Source organism: Camelina sativa, chromosome 8 (assembly GCF_030686135.1).
Source record: "Camelina sativa cultivar CO46 ecotype springtype chromosome 8, ASM3068613v1".
Classification (NCBI taxonomy): Eukaryota; Viridiplantae; Streptophyta; class Magnoliopsida; order Brassicales; family Brassicaceae; genus Camelina; species Camelina sativa.
In genome coordinates this window covers 9,328,116-9,339,803 of record NC_141887.1, presented here as the reverse complement: position 1 = coordinate 9,339,803, position 11,688 = coordinate 9,328,116, and the positions used below count along the sequence as shown (strand labels likewise).

General features: G+C 31.9%; 3 protein-coding genes across 3 annotated transcripts; 2 read left to right on the top strand and 1 right to left on the bottom strand.

Annotated features, from left to right (window-relative positions):
• The first annotated feature begins 746 nt into the window (after positions 1–746).
• On the top strand, positions 747–3,990 carry LOC104706863 (cyclin-A2-1). Its single transcript, XM_087462671.1, is given in 11 exon segments — positions 747–877; positions 1,368–1,700; positions 1,800–1,953; positions 2,105–2,226; positions 2,322–2,414; positions 2,505–2,638; positions 2,846–2,921; positions 3,022–3,098; positions 3,197–3,467; positions 3,559–3,693; positions 3,789–3,990. Coding segments are annotated over 10 exon segments (1,419 nt in total). The 5' UTR covers positions 747–877; positions 1,368–1,403; the 3' UTR covers positions 3,849–3,990.
• A 429-nt stretch (positions 3,991–4,419) lies between these two features.
• Positions 4,420–5,759, top strand: LOC104706862 (putative sugar phosphate/phosphate translocator At5g25400). Its single transcript, XM_010423089.3, has one exon. The coding sequence runs from the start codon at positions 4,959–4,961 to the stop codon at positions 5,580–5,582; it is 624 nt and encodes a 207-aa protein (XP_010421391.2). The 5' UTR covers positions 4,420–4,958; the 3' UTR covers positions 5,583–5,759.
• A 3,058-nt stretch (positions 5,760–8,817) lies between these two features.
• Positions 8,818–11,261, bottom strand: LOC104706861 (ethylene-responsive transcription factor SHINE 3). The gene is made up of 2 exons (XM_010423088.3): positions 10,960–11,261; positions 8,818–9,424 (listed from the first exon to the last, which is right to left on the bottom strand). Exons 1-2 carry the CDS (start codon positions 11,037–11,039, stop codon positions 8,935–8,937), a joined length of 570 nt encoding a protein of 189 aa, XP_010421390.1. The 5' UTR covers positions 11,040–11,261; the 3' UTR covers positions 8,818–8,934.
• Between the last annotated feature and the right edge of the window lie 427 nt (positions 11,262–11,688).

The window sequence follows — 11,688 nt, the reverse complement described above, 5'->3', positions numbered from 1 at the left end:
TGGACTCAAAATATGATTGAGACATTTTACTGAAGATGTGTTAAAGCAAAAAAAAAATCAACAAATATCATACTAAAGCCTTTAAATTTAATTTCATAAATATATTAGAACGTGTTTATAAAGAGTCACTCTAAATGTAAATGAGGTATAACAAATGCGTGTTTTTAAAAATTAGGTGCAAAAATATTAAACATCATGTAAAATGATAGAGAGAGAGTATCACACAACCATTTATTAACTAATAGTATTTTGAATCAAAATTCAAAAATATAGTATCAATCATAGATAAAATATTGAGTACACACATTAACATAATTAAATAAACAACAGATAGTTATAAACTAAATTTAATCTTGACTATATATTTTAAAAGTTATTAGGTCAACAAATTAATTAAAAAAATTGTTTAATTGATGGTAAAATATTATTGATAAGAGTAAATAAGTAAATATAATCCTAGATGGAGTTTTTTTCTTTTCTTAGGGTGGAAGAGTTATGGGGCTTATTTGAATGGGCTTTTAGGTTATGAAACGGTTTAATCAAATGCAATAGAGCTGACTAATTAAGATCTCAAAGAGAGAATTAACCACAAAGACCAGACGTCAAAAGTGTCAGAGAGTCAGAGACCACTTCTGTTCTGTCACTTACTTACCAATAAAAACTCCAAATTATTATCATTTGTCCAAATCCCAAAGTCTCTTTCTTTTTATTTTTTTCCAACTTGAAAACTAAAAAAATATTTTAATATCTAAAATTTCGAAACGAGACCACAGAAAAATCCCGCTCATGCTCGCTCACGCTCCTCCCTATTTCAACTCACTCTCTCTTCAACCATTGAAGATCAAATCATTCTCAATTCGATTCTCTAAAGCTTAAGGTATTTTCTATGCCTCTCTCTTTTGGATCGATGATTTTTTCTTCTTTTTCTTTGGGTTCATAATTTTGATGTTTTTTGGATTGTAGATCTGTTTTGTGACTGTTCTATCCTCGTGTTTTTTTTTTCTTTCTCTATTTTTTGTTTTCTACCTATGTTCTACTGAATTCAGACAGTGATTGATCTCTGTCACGGAATTTTTAAGAAAATAAAATGAAGTTTTTGGTTACATATGATTTTGAAAGTTTAATTTTTTGCATAGAATGTTTTTGGATCCAGAGATGTAATTAAATTAGATTTAATTTTTCAAACTCTTCAACTCAATTTTCCAGAAATTTACACAAGTTGAGATCTGATCACACAACAGAGTGAGCATTAGAGCTTTCTTGAAACTGATACTTGAATTTTTCTATCCATTTGGAATTAAGCCATTACGATTGATTCTGTTTAATGTAATAAATTTTGAAGACTGAAAATCTATATTACCCTGCAGGATTGGCAAATCAGTGGTGAATTCTGGTTTAGAATTATGTATAGAGCTTCTTCTTCTTCTAGGCAACCTGATGTGAAGAAAGAAATAATTTCTACTATGAAGATTCGAGATAGTAATGTGAGAGTCACTATATCAAGAGCTAAGACTTTAGGAGTGTCAATGTCTCCATCAAAACCAGCTTTTAAACAGGAACCGAGACGTGTTCCAAGACCGAGTAACAAACGAATGGCATCAGATAATACCAAAGTTTGTAGTCATAAGAGACGCGCAGTGCTCAAGGATGTGACTAATACTTTGGCAGAAAGTATAGTTTGTACACAAGGCAATGTCAAGGTAGAGAATGATTTCTGATGCTTTGTTTGCATATTAATTCTTTGATTGATTGGTGTTTGTTTTCCTATTGAGTTTCTTCTTACTGATACATTGTAACAGACTACAAAGCGAGGTCGAAGTGAGATTAAGCAAATAGCAGAAGAAGGTTTGGTAGATGTAGATGCCGAAAAATCGAAATTAGCAGAAGACTTGTCAAAGATTAGGATGGTTGAATCTGCTCAAAACTCTAAAAATGGAGAAGTTACTAAGAAAAGTAAGTAACTTCACTACTAAAAAAATGTTGTGAATATAGTAATCAGAAGAACATATCATATATCAAACCTTTAAGATAATCTTGTTAAATGAAAGCATATACCAAAGTGTATGTTTCTCAAATTTTACTCAAGGTTCATTGGATTGTGCAGAAGAAGACGGATCTGATGTCACAGATTGTCATAAGGTTGTACATATAGATGCCAATGTCCAAGATCCTAAGTATTGTAGCTTATATGCTGCAAGTATATATGACAACATTCATGTTGCAGAGGTTTGAATCCATATACTTGATCTTGTTTTATTCTTACAGAAATTGTCATATTGCGATTCTGAGTTTTTATTATTATTACCACAACCGGTGTGCAGCTTGAACAAAGACCTTCAACTAGCTATATGGTGCAAGTACAGCGAGATATCGATCCAACCATGCGTGGTATTCTGATTGATTGGCTTGTGGAGGTAGGAATACTATATTTGCTATGCATAGCTTTACTTGAAAGTGTGTTAGTAATTCAAAACATTTGTTAATAATGTTGTTATTTCTTTCAGGTTTCTGAAGAGTACAAGCTGGCTTCGGATACACTTTACCTTACCGTGAATCTAATTGATCGGTTCATGTCTCATAATTACATTGAAAAGCATAGGCTTCAGTTGCTTGGTGTCACTTGCATGCTAATAGCCTCGTGAGTTACCTACAACTTTTAATTTCTCCTTTAATTTCAAGTTAGAGAAGCACAATTCTATTAAGTACCCCATTCACATTGCAATGAGTATAAATCTGAAGTATAAGTGGATACAGAGGAACACATGTTTGGTCTCATTCCATAATTGCAGCTTTGAAATGCATTTTAACTAACTAAGGTATCCTTCCTTGTACCGTCTTGTTACAGAAAATACGAAGAGATTATGGCACCGCGGTTGGAGGAGTTTTGCTTCATTACAGACAATACATACACAAGACTAGAAGTACGTAATTAACATACACACTCCCATCTATATCAGTGTCATCTAAGAGGATTCAGTTTTGATCAAAGATTAACAAAAAACCAAATACTATATTTTTCAGGTACTAAGTATGGAGGTTCAAGTTTTGAACTTTCTTCACTTTCGGTTATCAGTTCCAACCACCAAAACGTTTCTCAGGTAAAACATTTCAAGTCACTAAAATGCTTCACTACTACCTTTACTCTTAGTTTTTAGAAAACAGTGTTAACACATCAGTTTCTTCGTCGGCATTACAGGCGATTCATTGTAGCAGCTCAAGCGTCCGACAAGGTGGTTTACGTTGATCCATATTTCACTAGCCATTCTCAGCATTTTCAATGAACTTGGAATCATTAAACTGATTTTATTGGTTCACAAGTTCCCTTCATTGAGATGGAGTTCTTAGCGAGCTATTTCGCGGAATTAACTCTCGTGGAATATACTTTCCTAAGGTTCCAGCCGTCTCTAATTGCCGCTTCAGTGGTTTTCTTAGCAAGATGGACATTGGACCAATCTAACCATCCTTGGGTGAGTGTTCACTCACATTTCTTGTATGTAAATGTATTTATTTATATTCTTTGAAGTGAAAACAATCTTGCTGATATGGAATGGTATACAGAACCCAACTCTGCAGCACTATACAAGATATGAGGCATCTGCTCTAAAAACCACAGTAATTGCAATGGAGGATTTGCAGCTCAACACCAGTGGAAGCACCCTTATTGCTATAAGGACCAAATATAACCAACAAAAGGTATACATTGAATTCAAATCTAAGAAAGTGTCAATCAAAGCTGACACTGAATTTGGTCTCTCATTCTATATATATATGTGAATATTTTTTGACAGTTCAAAAGTGTGGCAACACTAACATCTCCTGAACGTGTCACTACACTCTTCTCAAGATGAAACAGAGTTTTGGATTCTCCTGATATGACCAAGTCAGCACATCTCTTAGTTTGGCATCATGAGACCAATCCTAGTTTCAGACATCATTTTTGGTCTCTACAGTTATGGAATAGTTTCTTTGTAAGTCATCTGTCTATTTTGTCTGTAACTGTTGTTTGGTGTCAGGTGCTTCCAAAGCAGTGGCCATCTCATGGAACATTGTATAAAACAAAACACAATTTTGACACATCTCATGAGATTTGTCCTTTACAGTAAATGTTACATAATTTTGTAGACGCTTTAATAAAGCAAGTGTTCATGAGCCATCTCATTGTAGACTATACAACAAAATTTCATGTATATTTCATTACTAAATAATGTAAGTAAATGAGTAAAATAGTTTGTTTCGTTACTTAATATATATCTCAATTAATGCTATAAAAATTATTATTATCAGTTTTGCTTAAAATATTTATTTGCTATAAATTAAATTAATATGTATGCTTATCTAAAAATATAGAAAATTAATAAAGTACTCAAGAAAAAGAAAAAAAAATTATAAATTGGTGAAGCACTTCCGTTACGTGGTCTGTCTTTAGGACAAAGTCTAAAAACGTTTTTTCAGGATCTCACCAAATTCAATTCCCAAAGCTTTCACAGAGACCACCACCATCGCTAACGTCTCCGCCTCAGAACCACCGTAGTAAGAGAGTGAAAAATATCACAAAATTATGGGTAAAGGCGGATCACTAAGCGAAGGCGTGATTAAGAACATAATCATCTCCTACACATACGTAGCGATATGGATCTTCCTAAGTTTCACCGTCATCGTCTACAACAAATACATCCTCGACAAGAAGATGTACGGTTGGCCATTCCCGATCACACTCACAATGATCCACATGTCCTTTTGCTCAACCCTAGCTTTTCTCCTCATCAAGGTCTTCAAATTCGTCGAACCTGTCTCAATGTCACGTGACACTTACCTCAGATCCGTCGTGCCTATCGGAGCCTTGTACTCGCTCTCTCTTTGGCTGTCTAACTCGGCCTACATTTACCTCTCTGTCTCCTTCATTCAGATGCTCAAAGCGTTGATGCCAGTTCAAGAAAGAGGGTTTCAAACCGGAGACTATGATTAACATGCTTTCGATCTCTTTCGGTGTAGCCATTGCTGCTTACGGTGAAGCTAGATTCGATGTTTGGGGTGTGATTCTCCAGCTAGGTGCGGTTGCTTTCGAGGCGACACGGTTGGTAATGATTCAGATCTTGCTTACTTCTAAAGGAATCACTTTGAATCCCATCACTTCTCTCTATTACGTTGCTCCTTGTTGCTTAGCTTTCTTGTTTATCCCTTGGATCGTCGTGGAGTTTCCCATCTTGAGAGATACATCTAGCTTCCATTTCGATTACCTCATTTTTGGGACGAACTCGTTCTGTGCGTTTGCTCTGAATCTTGCTGTGTTCCTTCTTGTTGGGAAAACCTCTGCCTTGACAATGAATGTTGCTGGTGTGGTTAAGGACTGGCTCTTGATCGCCTTTTCTTGGTCTGTGATTAAGGACACTGTCACTCCTATTAATCTTTTCGGGTATGGGATCGCGTTCTTGGGGGTTGCCTACTACAATCATGCCAAATTACAAGCATTGAAGGCTAAAGATGCTCAGAAGACTACTCAGCAAGTTGATGAAGAGAGTGGTCGGCTTTTGGAAGAGAGGGAAGGAAATGAAGGTGGGAGGAAGAACGAGCCACAAGATTAAAAAGGTGAAGAATTGGATTTTGGTAAAATTTCAGTGTTTTTTTTTTTTTTTTCTTGCTTACTCTACATTTGTTGGAATAAGAGCTTGAAAGGTTATAGTAGATGCCAAACACATTTTGATTATGATTATGAGACCTAAGAATGGAATTTGGTCTAATTGGACTCGTTTAGTTTTTCCAATGTTTCCACAATTTGCCTTATTGGTGAATCCGGGTTAGGTTCTGATCTATCGATACCGTATGGGAATATCCTAGGTAGTGAATTTTTCAGATTCAGTTTTTTTTTTTTGATTGTGACTGTTGTTATTTACCAACTATTTCCAATGAAGTTTGAGGTTTTACCCTTTTATTTACGGATTACTTCTTTTAGTTGGCTACCAAGATTGAATATTGCGTCAATCATACATATTGCTGATTGATAAGTTTTGCATTGAAGTTGATTTTACTTGTTGCCTCCCAATATGATATGTCTAGAAAAAAATTCAGGTTTTTACTTGAAAAAATAAGACAAAAAACGATGATCCATACTAAAAAATTTTGTGTTACATAGTCAACTATATTAATTATTTAGAACACTTAAAGTGGAAACAATCTTTCTATGATGGCTAAAAATTAAAAATTTTGATTATTCATTAATACATGCATATTTGTGTTTTTAATTCATAGAATAAACTTATTGCATTGAAATCAAAAATATTTTATGCGTGAAAGAACAACGCGTAAATGACACCTTAACACATTTAGGCCGTAAATGGTTGCTCAAAATTGAAAAATTGGGTTGAATACAATTGAGTTGAATAATATTCAACTCATTCATCTCCAAAATAGTGGTTGAACAAGTTGAACATTTTTGTTGTAGGATTAGTTTATTTTTTCAACTTTTAAAGTTAAACGGGCTGAATAAGTTTTTCCAACCTCTTCAACCTTTTCAATGCAAATGGTGAAAATTATTCATTCAATCTCTTAAACCGTGCAACCATTTGCGGCCTATTTTATATAGAAATACTATGGTCTTTATGTGACTATTTTATGTGACTATTTTATATAGAAATACTATGGTCTTTTGTCTTTTTAAGGATATGAGGGTCATCGAGATTATTTAGATATCTTAAAATATTATATCGACATCAAATATTTTAATATAATTGAATTACTAGATGATACTCATGTTATAATTAATTTATGTATATTTTGAATGCATAAAATGTTTTAATTTAAGTGTTTTTTATAATTTCAAAATTTTAAAAAGTTGAATAGTATATTTGGTTTACATACATGGTAAATGTTAAACCATATTTAAATAAGTACGTTGTTTAGATATCGTTAATCTTTTGTATGGTAACATATATACAATGATCGTTTTGCAGTTTTAAGCGATAACGGTGTGCTTAAAGGTGTTAAATCCAAATATCAGATTTTAATTTGGTTTTAGTTTGGACTATTGCAGGTATATAAGCTACACATAACTATTTTAGAATGGCAAATACATCTTGTCCCATCCCGTCTTGTCTTGTCCCGTCCTGTTTTATGTCCCGAAACTGTTCTCTTTTAAAATATTAGCTATTAAACAATTTTTATCTTCCAAAATTTTTGGGTAAAAACAGAACTAAATTTTGTGCTTTCTCACATTTTTTGACATATAATTTATTTCCTTCTGAAATAGAAGATTTGTTCATAGTAAATAAATTAAAAGCTACTTATTAATTAATTTTGCATAAATATATAGTAATAAAGTATAGTCAACCAATTGTAATTATTGAATCTTAGAGTTTTAAGTAATTATTTTAGGGTAATTACTATTTAAAATTCAAATATAAATTGAAATTTTTTTGCTTCTTTTTTGTTTTTCAAAAAATAATTTTTTTATAATTTTTCTTAAACAACAAATAATCCATGAAATAGTTTATTTTCATAAATATATGTTATTTTTATTTATGACTGCAAAAATATATTAGTTACATAAGATCTTTTTAAAGATATTTCATTATTTCTTGCATATCTTGTGTTTTAGAGAGTATTTACAAACAAATTGATTTTAGGTATATTTTCTATAATTTATTAATTTCACATATCTTATATATTAATTAACTTTATATTATTAAGGCTATATGAATACTTTACTATTTTAAAATACCTCTTTAAAGTGATATAATTTTTATTTTAAATTGTAATTACTTAATTGTTTTCAAAATTAAACTGGATTTATTTATTTGTTCTTAAAACTATGAGGAAAAGTATGCACAAATATTAATTGTAATTTCCTTTTTCTGAATTTCCTTTTTCTGTTTTTTCTTTTTTTCATAAAATATTTATAAAAATAAGAAATTTAGATTTGATTTATTATGTATTTAAACGTTTTCCTTATTTGATTCTGATGTATATGTTTTCTTTAATTAAATATTATAACCGATTAAGATTAGGCAATATTATGGTTAATTAAATCAACCAATATTAAATAAACAATATAGAAAATTAACGATGATCTAACAAACATTTGTAATGAACAACTAAGATTAGAACTTTAAATCGGGTTAGATTACCGGGTTAAAATGACCCGTGCATTTATCTGTTTTCTGATACATTAAAATGACATGTATATTTGTATGACAAATGAATGAAATAATTAGATTATTAATCTTTTTATTTATAAACTACTAAAACAAAACAAAGTCATGTCCAAAAGTTGGTATATGAGTACTTCAGCTTTAAGCTTTTAATAGAATAGATATATTAAAAAAATGAATCAATTAACTAAAAAGAAATGAGTGTAAAAACGGGTTCTAATTAAATTTCTAATTTTTATATTAAGGCTTTCAAATGACATTTTTTTTTTCTTTTTTTTTCTCTCCTCATATTATTGTTTGTTATTATTTTAGTGGGAGAATTACAATAAAGGAATTAAGATATGGAAATGCATTCTTGTATGATTTAAAATTTTAAACATAAATGGGACAAGACGAAGAAGAACATGACACGAACTTTACCCACCTTACTCAGCAACCATATAGTAAAAGCTCTCTTAGTTGAGGTAGGTCAGCAACCATATAGTAAAAGTTCTCTTAGAAGAATCTACTTCGCAAATGAGTTTGGCAAATGTCATTCACATTAAATATTGCTGACTGACTCCTCTGTGTAATAATATCATGTCGACAAGTTCAACAGAAAACTCTCTTTTTTCATAAAGTTTTTCTTCATTAAACCCCACAACATATATTCATTTATTTAATTTAAACAATGTTTACGTATATAAGTAATATTACTATCTTTAGGGCTATCATATGTTGGAAGAATATTAAATAAAGCTATGCAAATTACTTATTTTATCCATTATTTATACTCACTAATGATTGTTCTTTAGACATGTGCAATGGATCCAGAAGCAGGACAGGTCCAGTTGAGCAACTCCTCGATCATCTGCATCGCCATCTGATCTTCTTCCTCAACGTTGTCGTCTCGTTTCTTTATCTTACTAATCCCAATATCACCACCGGGGCGTGCGTTAACACTGTCACTGAGTTCAACAAGCTTGACCCAGTTTGAACTAGTTTTCGACCCGGCTCGTTTCTGCCAGACGCCTATGTGCGAGCTGTCGTTGTCGAGGCGAAGACACGTCAGATATGGTGTCTGGTCTTTACAGTTCTTCCTTAGTTTAGCGTTTAGGAGTTCGGACAACGATTTTGGCGACCTTAAAGTAGAGTTAACTACCGGAGAATCTAAACCGTTGGATTTGATGACGGGAAAGTTGGTCTTTGCGTTCTGACCATTCATTAGAACCGCGGCTTGGTCATAAGCTCTAGCTGCTGCTTCTGCCGTGTCGAACGTTCCGAGCCATACTCTTCTTTTCCTGATAGTGATAGTTCATAGAAACGCACACTAGTTACATAATCAAACTATTAGGAACCAAAACACACATTACATACATGATCAAAGAATATAAAAGAAAACACACACACAAAGCACATCACTTATTTTCCTTTTTATTATAGTTAATGATAATAAGTTCTTTTTCTTTTGGGCAAAGGTTTGTAGTTAGTTTTCTTTCCGTACCAAATTATTTGCTAGTACGGTTTTTTTTTTTTGGTACCACCGTTAAGTATTTGCTAGTAAGATTGTTTTAAATAAAGGATATACCGAATAGGCTAAAACTGTCTGTTTAATTATTCTATGTACAGTATGTAACATATTTGGGCATTTAGCGAAAGTGGATACTCAATTTAATATGAAACTTTTAGTATGTTCAAAAAAACGGTCTAGGCGGCCGCCTAGACGCTAGACGTTCAACAGACGCTTAGATAACCGCATGAACCGTTTAAACTTACATAAATTTTATTTAAATATTTATTTTTGATTTTTAACTACGTATATTTAAATTATCAAGTTTTATATCTGTGTACATAATTATAAACGTTTATATGTTATTAGTGTAACTTAAATAAATATATTTTCTCACTTTTTATGATTTATTTTTCTACATATATTTTTACATAATTTTATATATACTTTTATATGTATAATATTTTATGTTGTAAACAATTAAATCACCTAAAAACCGTCTAGACACCGATTAGGCGCTCTAGGCACTGGATCACTGTCCAGATAACGCCTAACGCTTTCTCGAACACTACGAAGCAAAAAAAAGTACTAAAATAAATAATATTATCTTTGATCGAAATTAATTACAAAATATTAGTATTTGAAAAAGACATGTTCTTACTTTTTGTGTAATATATAAAATTTGTAGTCAGGAAATTAACTAAAATATTAAAAACTTTACAAATTGAGAAAAGTATATATACGCATATTGCAATTTCCATTATAAGTTAACTATTATGCGATTTCTTTTTAAAAAAATATAAACATATGTCGACTCGACTGCATATCCTGTTGAATTAATATTTATTTGGTTAGTTGCAGAGCATATACGATTTAAAAGATGTCAATTCAAGAGAAGGAGAAAGGATCAGGATATACGATCCGTAGTCACCCATAATACAATTTATTCACAGACACAAAAATACATCCATGTTGACTACAAAAAAAACATCCATTTCAACTGTATGACATTTTTTATTGTTTTTTGTCAACCATTTGCGTTTACACACGCAAATACACAAATGTATACGTTAACAAACGGAGGAAAACGACTTAAACAAAAACGCATGCTCTTAAGAGATTGCATAAATTAATCATTGGAAGTATAATCGATGATAATTTTTTGAAGAATAAAAACGATCAAGGTATGAAAGTATGCGCGTATCCACCTAGCATGGACTTGTATATCGGTATTTAGATCCATCATGCCAAACAATATACATATTTATAGTATATTGTGTTAATGTGTTTGAGCAAGAGAGAGAGAGAGAGAGAGAGAAAACTGACAGGAGAGGATGACGAATCTCAGAGACCCAAGAACCCCACTGACGCTGGCGGACACCTCTGAACTTCTTCGAATGTACCATTCTTCTGTTTTAAATTCAGATTCCTTAATTTCTCTGTGTTTCTTCTGACACAACTCAAGATATCTCTAGCATGAACTAAAGAATAAGATAGAAAGAGAAAGAGAGACACTTCTTCTCTGATCTCTCTACTTAACAACCACTCACTTAACTTCTATGCTTTTTTCGCACGTCCTCTCTACTATTTTTATGGTATTTATTGTCTGTCCCCTCTCTCTCTCTCCCGTGTCATGGGGTTATTTGGTTATATTTGTTAAGCCGTACATGTCAAGATTCATATCAAAAAAAAAAGATTTACAGTCCAAGCAAAGTATATACATTTTTTTTCTACAACATATGTAATTGATCTTTTATCTATTTGAAGTCAGTCTATTCCATAAATGGTACCAAGTCTATCATATTTCTTATTGCTTTCGGAACGTTAAAAACTATCAATTCGTATGTTTTCTTCATTTATGTGAATATTAATAGCAAGGCTTAGGTAAACTATAGAGAAGGGCACTTTAAGCAGCCAATTACGAAGCCTAGTGGATTTTTGTAAACTAATTATGCACAAGCCACAAGTCGTTTACTTTCTCTAACATCCACTATCCAGTCTTTGATAATGATCTATCGTGTGTATTCAATTATTCATTGATGTCTTTTTTATTTA

Excerpts from the sequence above, each read along its gene's own strand:
- LOC104706861 (XM_010423088.3), bottom strand. The coding sequence starts at position 11,039 with ATGGTACATTCGAAGAAGTTCAGAGGTGTCCGCCAGCGTCAGTGGGGT. Across the intron at positions 9,425-10,959 it reads GAGATTCGTCATCCTCTCCT|GAAAAGAAGAGTATGGCTCG; the intron begins GTCAGTTTTCTC and ends TATCACTATCAG.
- LOC104706862 (XM_010423089.3), top strand. The coding sequence starts at position 4,959 with ATGATTAACATGCTTTCGATCTCTTTCGGTGTAGCCATTGCTGCTTAC.